Source organism: Rhipicephalus sanguineus, chromosome 11 (genome assembly GCF_013339695.2).
Source record: "Rhipicephalus sanguineus isolate Rsan-2018 chromosome 11, BIME_Rsan_1.4, whole genome shotgun sequence".
Taxonomy (NCBI): Eukaryota; Metazoa; Arthropoda; class Arachnida; order Ixodida; family Ixodidae; genus Rhipicephalus; species Rhipicephalus sanguineus.
Genome location: NC_051186.1, coordinates 97,522,282 through 97,541,654, shown reverse-complemented (window position 1 = coordinate 97,541,654; position 19,373 = coordinate 97,522,282). Strand labels below are relative to the sequence as shown.

General features: G+C 46.3%; 2 protein-coding genes across 3 annotated transcripts in view; both read left to right on the top strand.

Moving 5' to 3' along the window:
• LOC119373314 (sulfotransferase 1C2) overlaps positions 1–19,373 on the top strand; it is a 321,565-nt gene that overhangs the window by 123,747 nt on the left and 178,445 nt on the right. The gene's annotated exons all lie outside the window — the stretch shown is intronic.
• On the top strand, positions 6,847–13,673 carry LOC119373576 (amine sulfotransferase). Its single transcript, XM_037643638.2, has 2 exons — positions 6,847–7,177; positions 12,814–13,673. Exons 1-2 carry the CDS (start codon positions 6,852–6,854, stop codon positions 13,436–13,438), a joined length of 951 nt encoding a protein of 316 aa, XP_037499566.1. The 5' UTR covers positions 6,847–6,851; the 3' UTR covers positions 13,439–13,673.

Below are 19,373 nucleotides of genomic sequence, written 5' to 3'. Positions count from 1 at the left end.
CTACACACACCGTGGTGTTCCTCAACGTGGCGTCTTAAGTCCCACATTATTCAACCTTCTGTTGATCGGACTCGTGGAACGTATACCGAGTTCAGTTCATATATCAATTTATGCCGATGACATCTGTGTTTGGACGTCAGGTGTAACACGGCCTCAGGTGCGTGCAAGGCTCCAAAAAGCCGCGATGTCAAGATCGGCGTACCTTAGTGAACAAGGCCTCGAGATTTCACCTGAGAAATCTGCGTTGGTCGCATTTACGCGGAAGCCAATGACAGCATATGCCGTATCAATCAATCGGCAAAATGTTTGTTACGCCAGGACTCACAGATTCCTGGGCGTCATCATCGATAGAGACCTTTGCTGGAGTCCCCATGTGGCTGGTCTTAAGAAGCGCCTGACAGCCATCTCACATCTTTTCAAGTTCCTCGGAGGGAAAACGTGGGGTACGAGAAATCCCAGAAACAGCCATCAGATGGTTTCCTGCGCATATGGGACAAGTGGACGAAACCCGAGTGAACCTCAACGAGGTCGCCAACGATCGGGCACGAGGACTGACATGCCGTGTCGGTCAAACTCGAGGTGACGTCTATGACCATTCGGGGGACACAAAAGATTCACTGCTGTCGTACAACGAAATTACAAAGCACTACTACATGGAGCGTAGGCATTTTCCGTTGCCACACCTAAAATTAAATAGACCGCAGGCGGTCAGTCTGCGGTTACTGCAGACGGGTACCTACCCGACACCGTAAAATTTATCAACGTAAGTAAAATTTATCCGGAGCTGGAATTAAGGACAGTGTGCGATCATGAATGGCGTCATGGCGGGATCAGCACGTGATGGCGGGATGCCCCGCCTCTCTCGCCGATCCCGACCGCGAATGGGAGAAGTGGATGCGGCTTATCAAGAGCGACGAACTTGACGATCAGTTAAGGGCTGTCCAGAACTCGGTGCACGCTATGTTGCAGTTATATCGGACTCTCTTTCTCGGGTATATGCGGTACAGTCTACCGGTGCTGACGAACACTTGTAAAAGCAACATACGTACAATCGAAAATGCTTTCAGGGTCAGGCACTCAGAGTTTGTCTCGGACTGCCACGCTGCGCATCAACAGCGGAGACCATTGCCATCGCAAAGGATCACCCTGCTAGCATTCACATAACCTGGGAGGTGCTTAGGGCACACATCAGACACCTTGCTCGCGCCCCTGCCCATCACCTAGCCTTATTTCCAAAAGACCGGCCCGGTGCCTCCTTTTGCAAGAGGACTTCGACTTTCCGAGAGTGCCTTCCAACAGGCTACACACCTCCTGAAAGAATCATGACACCCCCTTGGTGCCTGGAACAGCCTAAACTTCGTTTGACAGCGCCAGGGATTCGGAAGAAGGTGGATCTCTCGTCGCCAGCTTTAAAGCAGCTGTCTCTGGTGATGCTACACGAAGAATACGCAGACCACGTTAAACTTTACACGGATGGCTCTACAAATGCTAAGGGATCTGCAGGAGCTGTTATCTTCCCTGAAAAAGCCGAAACCTATCATTTTAGAGCGTCTCATAGGACTACGTCAACTGCTGTGGAGCTTGCGGCACTCCGCAGTGCACTTCGAAGGATTCAAGGACAGTCGCCACTGAAATGCGACATATTTACAGACTCGAAGTCAGCCCTGCAGTGTCTGTCGTCAGCTTTACGTCGTGGTGCACAAGACCAACTAGTATTGGAAATAAGACAAATCTATCAGCAATTAAGAGACAAAGCGCATGACATAACTTTTCAGTGGCTTCCAGGCCACTGTGGCATCGGCGGCACCGAACATGCCGATAATTCTGCAAAGAATGCTCATGAAGGTGGCGTGCAGGAAGCCATTCCATTATCACGAACCGATGCAGCAGCAAAGATTCGCTCGCTCGCACGTGATCTAACGAATTCAATGTGGAATACGTCCGGCTTTCTGCATACCCGCCTTCACCGCCTGGATCCGTCACTTCAACTTCAAATTCCGTCCGGACTATCCCGATCCGAAACAACAGTCCTTTGCCGCCTGTGGCTTGGAGTGTCTTTCACGAACAGCTTTGCTTACCGAATCGGAATGGCAGACAGTGCTGCCTGTGCTCAATGTGGCAGCGAGGAAACCATTGCGCACGTCCTGTGTCATTGTCCTCACTATTGCTCCCAAAGACAACAGCTCTCAGCAACGCTAGCGCGCCTCGACGACCAGCCGCTTTCTGAACAATCAATTTTGGAGTGCCGCAACGTTCTAGCTTCCAACCAGAAAGCGACGAAGGCGCTGCTGAAGTTTCTTCGCTCAACCGACCTCGCTAAACGACTATGATGCTCCCGTGCTTGAGTGTGTGTGCGCTTTTCTTTTTTGTTACTCTTTTTTCCTTCCTTACCTTTACATCCCCCCTTACCCCTTCCCCAGTGCAGGGTAGCAAACCGAAAAACTTCTGGTTAATTTCCCTGCCTTTCACTCAACCTTTATATATATATATATATCTCTAGATTTTTCCTCTGCACGACAATCAACCTTTATCTGTTTTACTGGCACGTCTCTAATTCCTGCAGCGCTCACCTGCATCAAATGGTGCGTTGTTTATTTCGTAGAACCTTAAAACAAGAAAGGTGGCCTTATGTTTTCTCCGGCACTGTGTTTAAAATATTTTTAAAGGAGAAACGCTAAATGAAGTTTCGCGTTTCAGAGCGGGCCGGAAATATAAATTCAAGGCTGCCTGTCGAAGTAGCAGCAATATTCAGCCTTTTCTTGTGTCTCGTGGTCCTTAAAACTTTTACGTTCAATGTACGCGTATAGACGCAGTAGGTTGTGACGTACGTTTTACCACTGCCGTGTCTGTCATGAAAGTGTTTGTGCCATTGGTGTTGGTGGTGCCAAACCCCAAGTGCGATTGTCTTGTTGGGGGACTCCTTGTCTCGCGCTGGGGGCTCTTCATTCACGCTGCCATCGCGTAATCGAGTCATCGAGCGGCCCCGATTCGAACCTCAAACACCTTCCCCCCTTAGCTAGTGTTGAAAGCTAGTAAAGTAAAAAAAACATGGCTGATCCCTCTGTCATAGGAATCGGTATAAAACGAAAGTGAAAGGTGTCTTCACAGACGTAGTTGAGCGTTTGTTATGCATTCTTTCGCCCCACGCGCGAAGGAATGAATGCTACAGCATCAAATTGTAATGTTACGCGAAGAACGGCAAGCCGCTCGAAACTTGCAATGCGCTGTTCAAGCAGAAAGGACTCGCGGAATGAACATTCACAGGATGAGCGCGAACTGTCACAGTTGTAACTTATTTCTGTGTGACCAGCGCGCTCCTTTCGGAAAAGCGGCCGCTGCAGTGAGCGAGGTGACCTTCGTGCTCTCAACGGAAACTTGCAGGCAGAGCAAAAGACGTGCAAACCACCGAGATCACGAGATAAGCGCCCGCACGAGCGACCACGTACGCTCTGTCGATGCGCGCGCCAATCCGCGTGGGGGACGACTTTTAAAGCGTGCTCTTCGAGCCATTCGTGCCATCTCGCTACTGATAACGAAAACACGCTGTACCGCCGATCTTTGAGTACCGCCACCGGCAAATCGTGTACGTAAAGCCGTTAGCATAGCAGAGAACATGCCGTCTGTGGCGGAGTCGTGTCGCGCTGCGCGCTGGCGAACGATAGGTCGTAAGTTCGACTCCCGGTGACGAAACTTTTTCTTATAATTTTTCTTTGCTATATGTTAGTCTTTATATTTTACAACGTCATATCCGTGACGGAAATGCGTCAGTGGAGCCGTGGTGGACCCCGGCATGAAACACTTTCGTGTTAAAAAGGGAAAGGAAACTAACTGACGCTGAACTCTAGCCGCAAGTTGAGGTGTTCCTACTATGACAAGCGTGCCGCGGGTGTAGCTGCACCCGATGGGATGTGCAACGGAATACAAAAACCGATGTTGCGAAACGGCGATTTCGGCAGTCCTCACCACCCTTCCGCCGCGGTGGTGTAACGCTTACGGTGCTCGGCTGCTGACCCGAAGGTCGCGGGGTCGATCCCTGCGGCGGCCGTCGCATTTCATTCGAGGCGAAATGCTGCAGGCCGTGTACTGTGCGATGTCAGTGCACGGTGCACGTTAAAGAACACCAGATGGTGAAAGTTTCGGAAGCGCTCCAATACACCGTGCCTCATAATCATATCGTGGTTTTGGCACGTAAAAATTTCAGATAATATTTTTATTATTACATATTTCGCCTGTATGCTATTTCTTTTTGTGCAGCGCCCCGTGGAACAACTTTTTATTTCCTCTGTAATAGAGCTCAACTGTCAATTAAAGTGTCGAGTTAGGCTTGTTAATACATAATTATGGCACACTGCAGCGCAAAAAAACGCGCAATGGACGGAACGTTTTCAGCGCTCGTCTTCGTCTTTCGTGTTCCGTCCGTTTTGCGTTTTTTTGCGCTGCAATGTGCCAGATTCAACTCTCGATACTTGTCACCACAGCAAGCACTAATAAAGCCAAGGAGATATGGTCACATGATATTGCTTAGCACAATAGCGGTTGTGAACATCACCATTCGGAAACGGATAAGTGCTTTTATGCCCGGGATGAATTTACGTCACTCGCTCGATTTGAGGGTCGACAGCTGTGCATCCGCTCCTCACTGACGTGGCTCATGCAAACGAAAAAGCTTTGCAGTCAGGGCCTTCGTTATTAAAACGACGGCTGCTTTCGCGTGTGACGAACAGCGTGTGCGCTGGAGTACCCCATTTGAGGCCGTATTGATTTCTCGAGGAAATATCTCATTTAACTACACTTCAAATGCGTACCAAAGTATCGCGCATTTGAAGAATTTTTCAGCAAGTATATTCTTTAGTTTGAGATTTTCGTATCGGCAACAAAGGCAAGTCTCTTACACTCTTCTTTTGCTTTTTATGTTTTTAGTTTTCGAGGAGCCGCTCTTTTTAACTTCAAAATATTTAGGCGCTCGTGCTTTTCGGGCTACTATCTATCTTATAACTTCATCTATTAATTTAAGCGACTGCAGTAGGCATTAATATTTTGAGTGATTACTGAATACGCGGCGCGATAGTTTTGTGTGCAGTATACTAGGCAGAGAATGTATATGATCCGTTATGATAAGGTATGTGATGAAATGCTCAAATGGTGATGGCTGTGTACCACAGGTATCGTAAACCAATTCTATAAGGCAGTATAAGCAAATCGAGGGACCTATTGAAAAGCGATAAATATTGTGCAACAGCGCTCTGTTTTTGTCGAGATGTACACCCTTGCATTTTACAGCGAAAGCTGTTATGCGATCATTTCACCGGCCGTTGTTGACGCCGTAGTTGTCCGGCGGCCGCCGCCGCCGCCGGTGTCCGTAACCAGTATTGCTCGAAATAAGAAACAAAAACGAAATAAGAAAAAAATTCCAGGATGGAACCAGGTTCGAACCTGGGCCCTCTGCGTGGGAGCCCAGTATTCAACCTCTGAGCCATGCCGGTGCTTGAAACTGCTTTGCAAAAAGGTCCTATACGGGCTTCATGTCGGGAAGGAACCACATTAGCATATGCAATATAGCGTGGTAGAAGAGCAAAATAGGCACCAAGCGTCGCACAACGCGAATTATGTAACCAGGCGTCACACAATGCGAATTGCGCAACGAGTAGGTTGTTGAATGCTTCCAACCCATTACAAAAGGCTCTGCCATACATAATTCGTCATCGTCAACAGGCACAGCATCAACAAAGTGCGCATAATGCCTTACATGCGTTTAGCAGGTACCAAAGCTCTCCGTAGAATGACGAAAAATGGCACAGTGCCTGCTGCCCTACTTCTCAAAAATTACAGAGATTTATAGCGTAGTGGGTTCCTTGCAAGGGCACTTGTATTGGTGGCCAAGGAAGCCCATAAGCGCGTGATCCATTTCCTGGGGGTCTCAGTAAAGTTCTTCTACGCCACCCCCCCCCCCCCCGTCTCTCTCCCACGTCAACGTATGCTATACAGCATGACGGGAGAGGGAAATAGCGACCGGGCGTCACCCAATGCAAATTACATAACTGGTGGGCCGTTTAAAGATTCCAACCCAATACAAAGGGCTGAGCCATAATTCTTCATCGACATCAGTCGTCGCGTCCACAAAGTGCACATAATGCCTTACAGACGTGTAGCTGGTGCCTCGCTTCTCCGCAGAATGACGAATAATGGCTTGGTAGGTGCTTCCCAACTTCACAAAGATTGTGATTTATGGCGTAGTGGGTACCTTTCTAGTGTACTTGTATTGTAGCCCCAAGAGAGCTTAACCGGCTCTAGAAACGCCGCTCTTCCAGCTTTCGCTGTGACTGTGCTGCGGTTTCAGCGCAGGCCTGGCGCTTTTTTTAACAGTATCGAGCGAGCGCCGTCTGCTACGCTCTTTACTCCAACGTATGTTTGAGTAATCTTTAAGTAAACAGCAACGGAGCACATCGGAGAAATTGTCAAGTGTATGCGCCCGCGCGCTATGCGCAGCCTAGTGCAAGGCTACTCATGGCTTTAGAAAATGATCTGTGAAAGGCGTTCATCAGAAACGAAAATTGAAAAAAAAAAGAACGGATGAGGCTGCGGAACGTTCCTCCGCCTATAGCACAGCCGGATTGGTGGCGTTGCAAAAATTGCAAGGGTGCACTTTGTCCTTGCAATGGCTAGCTATCTATGTATATTCCTTAGTTTAACAGGATCATGCCTTGAGACAAATCACAGTAATATAAAGCTCCTCTACTTGCCTGCCTACTAAGCAGTAACTATCGTTGTTCTGGTAATTCGTACAATGATCAGTAGAAGCGAGCGTTGTCAACTTCTATTTTTTTTTCCTTTTGTTTCATTCTCAGGGCAAAATGAACGAAGACTCGCTCATCCAAGTCGACGGCATACTGGTCAACGATTTCCTTCGCGAGGAAAACGTGCGCGCGGCGATGCACTACGAACCTGGAGAAGATGACGTGTTCATTGCCAGCTATCCGAAGTGCGGTACAACCTGGACTCAGTACATCGTGTGCAACATCTTCACACGAGGCAACGCTCCCAACAACGTGACCGATTTCCTGCTGCAGGCGCCGTACTTTGATTTCATGGGCGCCGACGCTCCGAAGAAGATGCCGAAGCCCGGAGCTCTGATGACGCACTTGCCGTTTAACATGCGCCGCCACTCTAACAAGGCCAGGTATTTCGTCGAATTTTATCAATCTCGTTAACTGGTATATCGAAGTTACGTTGGCTAAAGCAATTAATTCTCTATAGAGTCCTAAAGAGTACTGTGAAAGAGGGCAGTTGTGGTATTATATGTAATGTTCTAAAGTTTGTTTTGCAAAAGCAAACTGAAGATAAATTTAGAAAATCACTTTTAGACAACACAGCTTTTTTTGAAATAATAGTCTTCTGACTGTAAGGCGCCTGTCGCTTTCGCACACGAACTATGTCGACGCGGTAATACTTTCTCGCAGCTAAAAAGATACTGTTGTGACTAATTAGCAATAACTCGTTAATAAACTTTTTAATTATTGACTTGAGGGCAGTTGTATATGGTAAAAAGTTGTAGTGCGTGCCAATTTATGACATAGGTACCCATATTTTTTAGAAATCACGAAAGCTGCACGTAATTTGAGATATTCAACATCGAATTTAAGGGCGATATTGAAAGCGATCGCGCCCGGCGCGCACGGAACGCGACTACTCTGTTACGTCACACCGGAACTACGCGTGACAAGGAAGTGACAAAACTTGAATGAAGGCGCGTCCTGGCCGTAAATTTACGTGAAAAGCTGCAAGTCGTGTCACTTGCGCAAGCAGATCGCCTTTTTTTTTTTACGTGTGGTGTTTGGTGCTCATCTGTTTCTTTCCAGCTGTGCGCAAGGAAGCTGCGATGTGATCCTTTTCTTTCTCTTTCAAGGATAAAACTCAGCGGCAGCCACTGCGGCGCTTCTTCTTGCAGACAGGCGAAATAATTTTTCGCTCCTGTTTATAGTTTAATAGAGAATCAGATGAGCACTGCACATCTCACCCAAAGAATAAGCTGCCTACTTGTGTATTTCACAATGCTTGTCGATTTTCCTGTCCGTAGTCTGCTGCTTCGGCGCACCTTGGTTGAAATGTCGTCACTTCCTTGTCACGTGCTGTTCAGGTCCTACGTGATGATTCACGGTCACTGACCAAGTCGGATGAGATGATCTGACGTTTCGGAACCGCATACGGGTTCCTTGTACACTGAGCAGGACTCGAAGTCGTTGTCGATTATGTAGGCAGAACGTGACGCAACGAGCATGCGTACACGGCAGGCATAGTTCATGGTGTCCTGTTCATTGTAGCTGGCGTCGACTGAATGATCAGTGATTCCAGAAGCCGGCGTGACGACACGTTCTTTTCCTTGGCGATGATGGCGGCGTTATCCCAGTCAATGGTATGATCATGTGCATGCGCATGCTCAGCGATGGCGTTTGTCATGTGATTGTTTTTAGTCACGTCACGTTGGTGCTCTTTGATGCGCCGAGAAAACTTTCTTGTTTCGCCAATATACACTTCACGGCAATCAGCGCACGGTATCTTATACACAACACCTGGAAACGATTCACTTGGCAGCCTGTCTTACACATTGACGAGCTGGTTCCGAAGCTTGCTGGTCGGGACGTGAGCAATGCGCAAATCGTATTTTGAAAATACGCGCGAAAGTGCCTCGCTGATACCTTCGACGTAAGGTATGGCCGCACGTGCACAGGTAGTCACGTTGCTCTGTGAGCTGGATTGAAGAATCCGCTTCTCAGTTTTCGAGATGAATCGATCAGGATAACCGTTGCGGTTTAGCTCCCGATGGATCGTACGTAGCTCTTTCTTCAACGCATCATCGTCTGAGCAGACCCGTACGGCGCGTGTCACCAAGGATGACACTACGGACGTCTTATGGCCGATGGGGTGATGCGAATTAAAACTGAGATAACGACCTGTGTGTGTGGGCTTCCTGTATACTGAGAAAGCGAGGGCGCTCCCATCCCGGCGCACCAAATGCGGTTCCGAAACGTCAGATCATCTCATCCGACTTGGTCAGTGACCGTGAATCATCTCATCCAATGCTTGACCAGACGAACTTTCGTCGAACTCTTGACTACCTCAGGTCCTACGTAACAGAGAGGCCGTGTTTTCTGCGCTGCAGGCTCCATGAGGATTGATATCACCCCAGGGGCGTAGGCAGAAATTTTTTTCGGAGGGGGGGGGGGGGGGGGCAGGTGGTTAAGTGTCATTTTCAGGTCTGTATGCTATGGCAAAAAAAAAAAAAACTTCGATGGAGGGGGGGGGGCACGGGCCTGGTGTGCCCTCCTCCCTCGCTACGCCACTGTGTAACCCTTAAAATTCTATTATGATTACCTCGAAATGCGTGTCAATTTCGTGATTTCTAAAAACTGCGTATGTCATAATTTGGCACGTACTACAGCTTTCTAACATAAATGACTGCCCTTTAGTCAATATTTAAAAGCTTAATTAACGAGCTTTTCTTCATTCGTCTCATCAATATCATTCTAGCTGCGGCCATCTATTTCCGCCTCAACATAGTGTTCGTGCGCGAAAACGACAGCAGGGTCACTGTCGTAGAATTTTAACAAAGAATCTTTATTCTCTAACAAAAAAGACTTCTTGCATATTTCGGACTATCCTTCGTGGTGCCCAAATGGCTGAGGTTATCCAGCTCTAATCAGGAGGGTGCGGGTTCGTTAACTACAATTCTACGTTGAGAAATGGGAAAACATTTGTGAACATACATATAAGTATACTTCAAAAAATAAACACTGGTGGCTCGAATTAGTCCCGAATCTCCCACTGGGGTGCGCCTCCTAATCACATCCTGGTTTTTGGCGCTTAGAACACCGTTTTACCTATTTCAAATTTTTATCGTCTCCCTGGTGCGTAACACATAATATTTCCGTGACCAAGAGAAATTATGCTGTAACATCAGAGAACAGAATCACTTAAGAAATATGCGTGAAATCCCATCGTATTGGGAAAAAATGGAACGTCAAAGAAAAAATACGGCCGGATATAGGGAACGCTTTCCTTTAACCCTCCCGGCCCTGGCGGTGTCAACTGACACCATCACACAACATTTTCACTAGCACCTCCGAAATGAAACCAAAACTGCCCATTCTTGGGGGAATATTTCTTCAATGATCCGCACTGCGATTGAAACCAAAACTGTGACATGCTTGCGGTGCTGGGAGCCGCAAAGAAGAAGAAGCTTGACCGAAGTCATGGGTGACGCCGAGGCAGGTCAGCTGAGGCGGGAAAGCGGCATTTTCGGATCGACGTACCGAAGCTGTTTCAATGAGTATCACACTGAAAAATGAGACGTGGTTCACATTTTGTGTACTCTAGTGAATAACAGTAAAAAAATCACAGCATATCCACGGAGTGAATGATGATGAGTGGGCGAAGCTGCGGAGGTTCATCGGTAAACCGTGAATCTTCCGTGAATTCTGCCCAACCGACGTGAGATCGGGCGCGTTTATACTAAAGGTTCGATGAGTTTTGACGACTTGCAGCTCACTTTAATTTTACATGTACGCTGTGAATTTTCATTGTTTAGAAAACCATTGCTTTAGAAAAATCTGGCGTCTTTCGTTAAGCAGCTGGCGTCTTTTCGTTTTGCTTTAGAAACATCTGGCGTTCTTTCGTTTTGCTTTTACAAAACATCTGGCGTCTTTCGTTGGTTTATTTCATCAATCAACGGCGTTTTGAACAAAATTTTTATTGTTTATTCACGCACAGGAGAAATCTCACCAGGCACTACCTTGGAGGTAAACAATGGCTACTAATGGGAATGAGAGACAGAAGAAGTCGGCTTTTAGCTAACACTTACACTTCTACTTCTACTAACGTTTCCTACTGGAACATGCCAATGGCTGCTAATGGGGAATGAGAGACAGAAGAATTCGGCTTTTAGTTAACGCGCACGCTGCGAATTTTTTATTGTTCAACAACGCACAGGGAAAATCTCCCACCGGCACCACCTTGGAGGTCAAAGCGTAAGACTTGTTACGGACTACGACTACTACTACTGCTACTACTACGACGACGACGACTACGAGGGACGAACGGGTGCCGCCTTAAGGAGTTTCGCCCCTAAAAAGATGTCATTTTTGTCATTGCACAACCGCTGAGCCCTGATGACCTAATTTGATGTCATGTCTATAAATCCAATAATACTTGCACCACTGGCTCAATTTTTCGTTTGTGGTCTTCTGAGGTCATAACTACTAGGAACACACGCACTAAAAATGTCCCCGACCAAAATAAAAAAATCCAGGGCTGAAAGGGTTAACGCTGTTTCAAGGGAAGTTGCATTTGCGATGAAAATAAAGAAAATGAGTGCATTGAACCAGAGGCCCGCGCGGAAAGCTTGATGAATGAGACAGCTGCTTTAGAAAACGGATGTTTTCGTTGAACATCCATGAACTGTAACGTGTTCCGCTTATACTAGCAATTTTGCTATTGATTTTACTAGAGTGGAAAAAAAGTAATGTCGTCCTGTATAGGAAGGCCCTTTTTAAGGCATCCATCTGCTTCCCTTCAGTTATTGATGCCAGTTAAAGAAAATGGGTATCGGCTATCCCGACAATTTGTTGGTAAAAAAGACAAAAAAAAACGTTTGACTTGCCCATCAGTTTCAGTCGACCAGAGGCCTAAATGAATACTTATGGTTCGTTGAATTGGGAATATAAGTATATTGCCTTTTACACAAATGCGCACAGAAGAAGCCCAAAATTTCAATTAATCAATTTCCACTTTCTCGAGCCATTTTGAAGATGTCGTTATGGGCCTCTGCCACCTTTTTCTGCAACAGGGAATGCGATAATTCGACGGATTCCGACTACCGCTACTTATTCATGTAGTATTATTATTGGCAAGCTGTTGTCTAACGTTACCTGATATTGGGTAACATTTTTATCCACTATTTTACCAGCAACGCTCTGAAATAACAACAACAAATCTCGGTGTAAGGGCATTATTGTTAAGGACCGAACCTTTATCGTATCTTACCTGTGACTGTCCTACCAGGCCATTCTGTTAAAAATAGTTATAGCCATTGGATCTACTCGGCGAATTTCAATAGAAAAAAGTGATCGCATGACATATATTGATATATATTGATGAGCGTCCAGTATTACCCTGTGAAGTATTAACTTGTTACTTTTGGTAGGATGTGCGAATTCTACACGCCCACTAAAAAGGTAATGTATCGCTTTTGTTACGCACCCACGAACGCACGAATGGTGTTCTACGTTTTTTTTTCTATTAGCCCCGCCATGGTGGTCTAGTGGTTATGGTGCTCGACTGTTGACCCGAAGGTCGCGAGATCGTGTCCCGGCCATGGCGGCTGAGTGTGCGATGAAGGCGACAATATTTGAGGCCCGTACACTTCAATTAAAAACGCCATGTGGTCGAAATTTCCGGAGCCCTCCAATACGGTGTCTCTCATAATCAAACAGTGGTTTTGGGACGTTAAACCCTACATAGTATTATTATGCTCTTTGTATTATGTATTGTTATTCCGTACTGAAATTTAGCCTTGTGTCTTTTTTCAAAAGAACTTAAAACATTTGTCATGCAACTCCCTTTGCTGGTGTACGGACGCCGAGGCAGCGGATGCTGGTTCGTAAGCATTTCCGTGCGGCTCGCGTGTCATGTTTTCTTAATGTTATACTTAATTTTTGTTATTGCCCATGAGAAGTGAAACAGGTGGAAATTCCAGCGAATATACTATGAATGGAGCTACATCGAGTTGCCTGTATTTTTTGCAACTTCTCTTCCTACCAGGTACATCTATGTGGCCAGAAACCCGTACGACTGTGCCGTCTCGTACTACCATTACCTTCTTGGACACACACCCAAGACCTGCACTGAGGTTTCGTTCGAGACATTCGTGAAGGCATTCATCGCTGGACGCGTGCCCTACGGGGACTACTTCGACCACCTCCTCTCGTGGTATGAGCACCGGCACGATCCCAACGTCCTCTTCTTCACGTACGAAGACCTGAAGAAGGACACGTCGTCGTGGGTGTTGAAGATGGCCGACTTTCTCGGCAAGCAAGAATACGGAGACGTGCTGCGAGCTGACCCCAAGCTCTTCCAAAGAATCCTGGATTCCTGCAGCCTGGGAAACATGCGGCAAGTGTTCGACTGCAGATGCGACAGCTTTGTCAACGCGTTGCTGGAGCTTCCTGAGGAGAAGAGGCTCGAGTCCATGGAGATCTACAGGAAGAAAGGCGCTGCCAAACGTGAGTCCCACGAGGGTTCGGGCCGCGTACGTAAGGGCAAGATTGGCGACTGGAAGAACCATTTCACGACGCCCGAGCTCTTGGACGCGATGAAGGGCTGGATCAATGAGAAAACCAAGGGCACAGACGTGATGCGGCTTTGGGAAGACCTGAACCTACCTTGACGTGTGTGCTTCACCCAGTCAGGACTCCTGATACAAGGGGAAAAGACTTGGATTTTTTTAGCAGCATGTCCGAAGCGCTATCTGTTTAACGCCGAGTTTTATTGGGCGCTCATATGGGCAAATGTAGTAATCACGCACATGGGTACCACAGATGCCCAACACATTATTATGACAGCACATCTTCACATAGGTAGCCTATAACGTTCATTACCAGCGGAATAAATATTACCACTCTTTGTTGCATGGCAGTCTTGCGGTCGATCCAGCACTCAAGACATTTATATGCTATGTTCAGGCACTAATGCACTTTCAGTTTTCTAGGTATACTGCAGCTACTGGATCTATTTGTTACTTTGGACCTGCTTGCATGAGACAAATTTACTTACAACACTTTGTTGCTGCTTCCTGGTCCTTACTAAGCGAGGTAAACACTGAACACGTGTATCAAACCGCGGTAGTGCAGACCAAAAGCGCTTTCTCTCGCTACAGGCATCTGGCACTTGGGGGCGTACTTTTATTGCAGTGAAAATACATTGTAAATGCGGGAGTGAGTGGATGGAAACACGATGCAGTGTGGAGGTTTTAAAAACAGAAGCAAAGGGCCTTAGGCAGGCTTGCCGAAGTTTCGATCGGTAATCCTCTTTGCCAAATGTGTCTAAAATAAGTCCACCTATCGAAAGGAAGACCAGCATGTTAGAACCACTTTATTTCTTTCTATGTAACTAATCGCTATAACGAGGTGAGAATACGTTTGCTTTTCTCCGCAATTTTGTGGAGGAACCATGACAGCTGCATTTATATTATTTCATGTAGTAAAACGTCATACTTAAAAGCAAGAGGAAAATTGGAAATTGCTGTATGCCGCATGAGCGATCTGAGAAAAACAACTGCAAAAAAAAGCCCAAGGTGGACCGGAACTAGTGCAACGCCGCTTGTCGATGAATCTGAAGCCGAACGTCCTTGACACGCTTTCGCACGTGCCCACGAGAGTACACGTGGCATGCTCTCAGTGCTCTGCTTTCGAAAGTGAGTTTTTAAATGAATTAGTCGCAGCTATGCAATAGCACAGACTCATACTAATATTCACTGCATGTGGGTAGTGAACGTCGTAACTGTTCTTTTCGCGTTTTATATTTTACAGAAAGAAGCCATTCGTTTTGAGTATAGATATTAGCCAAACACCTGGAGAGCGCTTCAGCTTCGCTTTCAAGAGCGGAACGCGAAATCGTAATCGGGCCGTGTTCGATCACCTTCCGAATCGCTAGAGTAGCTTCGTTTCTCGGTGCACATCTAAGCCATGCGCCGCCCTCCAGCTTCTATATGCTGCGTGCGGCGCGACGAAACACGGTGGGGCGGGCGCACCCGTGGGCCCTTTGCGTGATCTCGCTGATGAGAGTCAAGCTTTTGCCACGCTGACGCACTTAGGATATGTGCGTACCACCAACAGTAAATGGTGGATATAAAAAACTTGCAGGACGCTGGAGCTTCGCTTTCAAAAGTAGAGAGAGATAACGTAACCGGACCATGTTCATATCGTCTTCCCAGTCACTAGCCTTGCTTCGGTTCTTGGTGGAGACTTCAGTCGTACCGCAATAATATCCAAAGTGCGGACGCTTTCCGGTTACAATATCGATGCATACAACGCGACGAACACGGCCACACGGCGGGGTGTTGCCTTTTAAAAGCGCGCTCCGTGGGCCCTATGAGCCATCTTGTAGGTGGTAATTAGGCCACTGAAGAACCTCCTAGATATGCGTACCACCAACGCTAAATGGTGTATATAAATAGCTTGCCGTTAGTATGCTAGGTTCTGTATGCGTGATACCAAAAGCGCTTAACGCATCGCGCCACAAAGCGAGTTGTAAGCGCAGCCTTGTCCTATGCGTCTCTTCTTCTTGTGCTCGCGTTGTTACGTGCTGTGCTTGAATTGTTCACCTTGTGATGGGTCGCAGGTTTGAATCCCCGGTGTCACTCATTCATTATATCTTTAGTTGCATCGACCTCAAATTTTCGCTCACGGACAACACTGATTTCTCGCTCACAACGAAAGACGCCGCCGCCAACTCCGCCGCCGTCCCCGACAGCGACACCGAAATTTCTGCGAAATGACTTCTTTAGCGACATTGCTTTAAAAGATGAGAAGTATGCGGCGTGATGCCCATCCGCCAATAGCACCTTAAAAGGCCATAATATAAAGCAGTGGTTCTTAAGTGGGCGTTAGCGGACCCCACGCTGTCCGCGAAGCCATTCTGGGGGGGGGGGGAGTCCGCTAAAACGATTCCTCAGAAAGAACAAAATAAAAGCGTTTCGTTGGAGGTACACTAAGTCCTGCGACAGCAGCCCGTTCCGATTTTTGGTATGCATCAGCGCATAAGAAGATTGCATTGCGCCGGAGCTGACTTATGTTTCCCCTTCTTCATGACTTCGCTGTAAAGCTTTTCTTGGAGTTTTCTACGAGAAATACACGCCACGCCCATACCCAGGAGAGGGGGAGGGGACAGACGCCCGGGCCCTACCCCCGGGAATTCCGATGGAGGGGATGGTTCTAACGAAAATAAATAATGAATATATAGGTGTTTTTCTAAATTAGTGAAGGCCCTCAGCAAGTGGGCCTTCTCCGAAAAAATCCTGGCTGCGGGGCTGATGCATGCGAGCATACTTCTTCTAAGCTTGCATATTTGAAGAACAAACAAAGCTAAAACAGTTTGAATGTGATTGGCGCCAGCGCAACTTAATTACAAGCTATTGAGATCAAATGGGAGTGGCACTTAAGTTTGACCTTTGCCAGGGAAAAATAGAATGCGCCCATATCGCACTGTATGTTGTGTTAATTGATGACCCCCTCCTCCCTTTTTTTTCTCTCACTGCAAAGGGTCCCTCATAACTTCCATGGCTCCGCAAGGGGTCCCCGAAACATCCAGGGCTGAGAACCACTGATCTAAACGGAGAAACGCCGATGAGTTTGAATGTGTTACCGTATTAAGAAACTAGCTCACATAAGTGACTAACCGAATTCAGTCTTGATATTCAGTTGTATGTGAGCAAAAAGTCTATTGAAGACAAAGGAAGCCAATAAAAAATCAGAATAATTATGAAAACTATATAAGGTTAGAGCAGAAGCTCCTTGAGAGTATTATTGCAACAATAAAAAGAGGATGGGAGCATATAGCTGAAGAGTTTTGAATATTTTGGGTGTTTCCGCGATGAAATTACCCTGATTGTCATCGAGCGTCACAACTTATTATACTACGTAATACATATTACACTACGCAATGCACTACGTATTACACTGCGTCTTTATGCAATAAATCCAAATTTATTATTCTTCCCTGCCTGGAGGTGGCACATGTGGGACTGAATAGCATACCATGAATTATGAAGGCGAAAGTCTTAGATGCCTCATAAAACACGAAAATTGACCGTCGGTGTCCTGCGTCAGTGGCGTGAATACCAGTGATGCAAAACAAATCATCACGTGATGTCACCGTGACGTCACATAACATGATGTGACGTCATAAGGTCATTACATGACATCATTTCTTGGTCAAACGTGGGCCGAAGACGGCGACAGTGCAAATCAAGGTGTGTTGGAGAAAGCTTGTAAAGCCTGCGATCTTTGGAGCAGTGTAAATCCACGTTCGGTGCAGTAAACTTTCGGAAAGGAGGGTAGGGGGGTCAAAATATCGATTGAGAAGAAAAGGCAAAAGAAAATGGCTTTTTTTTATTCAGATACCCTAAAGACCCAGAAGGCATTACATAGGGGAGGATACAGGGAATGTGGCAAATAAATAAAATACACACTGAACATTGAAATAAGAGTACATGAATAAGTAAACATCGAATGGTGTAAAAACAGCTACGTGTGGCAGTGATATACTACGACAAGAAAAACAATCATAAGGTAAAGTTTCATAACAATGAACATCATCAGTATCACATGAAACTAATAGAAACAACACTAAATAAACAAGACAAGCGGAACAGGATAAATGAAACGCAACGTAAAAAGGAATATGAAAAGAGCATAAGAAAATCAGAACTAGAGATTCGAGAATAAAATTTTTCTATTGGCTTCCATTTTGTCCTAGAAATGACTTTACACTAGTTACAAATGAGTCATAACTTACAATGCGCGCAATGTCAGCAGGAAGATTTCCGCCTCCGGGTAGTCTCATGCGATTGCATAAGGGACACTCTCAGTTTTTCAAGGGCAGTTTACGATCATTACCAGCCTGAGGGGTTTTTTGCAATGTCTGTTAGTTCACGACAAGCTCTATGGATGATCACCTTTCAATGCGCTTTCAAGCAACGCCAACAGTATAGCTCACAAACTAAGTTTACGATTTAAGCCCGCACAACTGCCTCCGAAGTTTTCACTATATGCGGTTGTTCCATCGTGAGCAAGCTCAGTTGCATGTAGGGTTGCCAACAGTCCCGTATTTTGCGGGACTGCCCGACTTTTCAAAGCGTCCCTAGTCCCGCGCAGTCCCAGTCGGGACCGCTGTATATACCGGATTCGTCCCCGGCCCTCCATATAAATCTTTATGTCATCCAACGCACGCCCAACAATGCGCGTGTCCCGCTACAGAACACGAAATTCGCACGAATCGCACGTGCGAAGCAGTGTAGCAGTGGCTGCGAGAGACTTTAACCACTTCAGCTGAAGTTCCGCGTGAAGTGCGACAACTTTTACGAGTACATTCTCTAGCCAGAGAAAGCGCGGAGAACAGCACGTAGCCAGCTGAAGTAGCACTTCAAGAGGCCACAGCATTAAAGAAACAGCTGATTTCTCCGCAAAAGAAAAACTTATTTGGCTGGCTCTGCAAGTTAGTGTATGCCCCCCCCCCCCCCCCCCCCCTGTACAGACTCCCTTCATTGAAGAGTCGGTAACCCTAGTTGCATGCGAAACGCATCGGACCGCACTGTGGTAAGTCCTTTTTATGTTTTCGATCTTCCTAGCACGATTCTTTTATGGTATATTTCGTATGCACTGATAATATGTCAGTTCTTACGACATAAAGCCTTAATTCGGATAAAGCTGAAAGCACTGTGAACGTAACTGATACGGCTGCACATACTATGCTTCTGCGTTTTTTTAACGGCAAGGCGCTGTACTGAAATAAGAAATTTATATTTTATTTATCAGGCTATTTCAACAGATGAGCAAGCAAAATTGCCAACTGTTGTTCTGGGGTGGTTGACAATAAAGAATAAAACTACGACCGCTAGCTGGGTGACCTAGGTGAAATGTGTCTAAACATCCCCTTTCCAACGAATCCATCCGCTTTCCAACGAACGCAGTTGAGGCAACGGACCGAACTAAACAGCCTTTCCGAGGCAATCAGTGCTTTCGATGAGGGCAGTTTACCCATTGCTATAAAGTTAAGAAGAAGTGGGTGGCTTGGTTTATTGATTGAGCCATATTGTTTTTTGCATTGTCGTTCACTGATTTGTCACATAGTTACTTGCAACAATAGTTGACGTCACCGCGGAGATTTCGAATATAAATACGTTCGTTGCACGGTCTGTGCTTCAAATCTAATGTTTGTTTTCCTTTGAATTCCTTTCTATCTCTTCCTGTAGAAAACAAAAAAAAATATCAACGTTTGCTTGCTTATTATTTTTGTTTGATCAAGGCATGACCAAGCCTACACTGCAAAACATTTTTTTTGAAAAAAATTCGATTTCCCGATATGACATCAATGGCTTGCTGTCTGAATCTATGAAAACATCTATGACACGCTTATGGAATGACCCTAATTATCGCCAAGAACGTCTTTACAGACTTGACTCTGGTCGTGCTTTTCTGATTCCATTCCGGTTAAGAAGAGACCAGGAAACATTACTACATAGATTGCGGCTGGGTGTTGCGTATACACGAAGATACCTTTTCAAGATTGGGCAGGAGCGAAACCCTAACTGCAGTGTGTGTCAC

What these genes read in the sequence shown, in the direction of transcription:
- LOC119373576 (XM_037643638.2), top strand. Translation starts at nt 6,852, where the DNA reads ATGAACGAAGACTCGCTCATCCAAGTCGACGGCATACTGGTCAACGAT. An exon ending in CGCCACTCTAACAAGGCCAG is followed by an intron (nt 7,178 to 12,813) that starts GTATTTCGTCGA and finishes TCTTCCTACCAG; the next exon opens with GTACATCTATGTGGCCAGAA.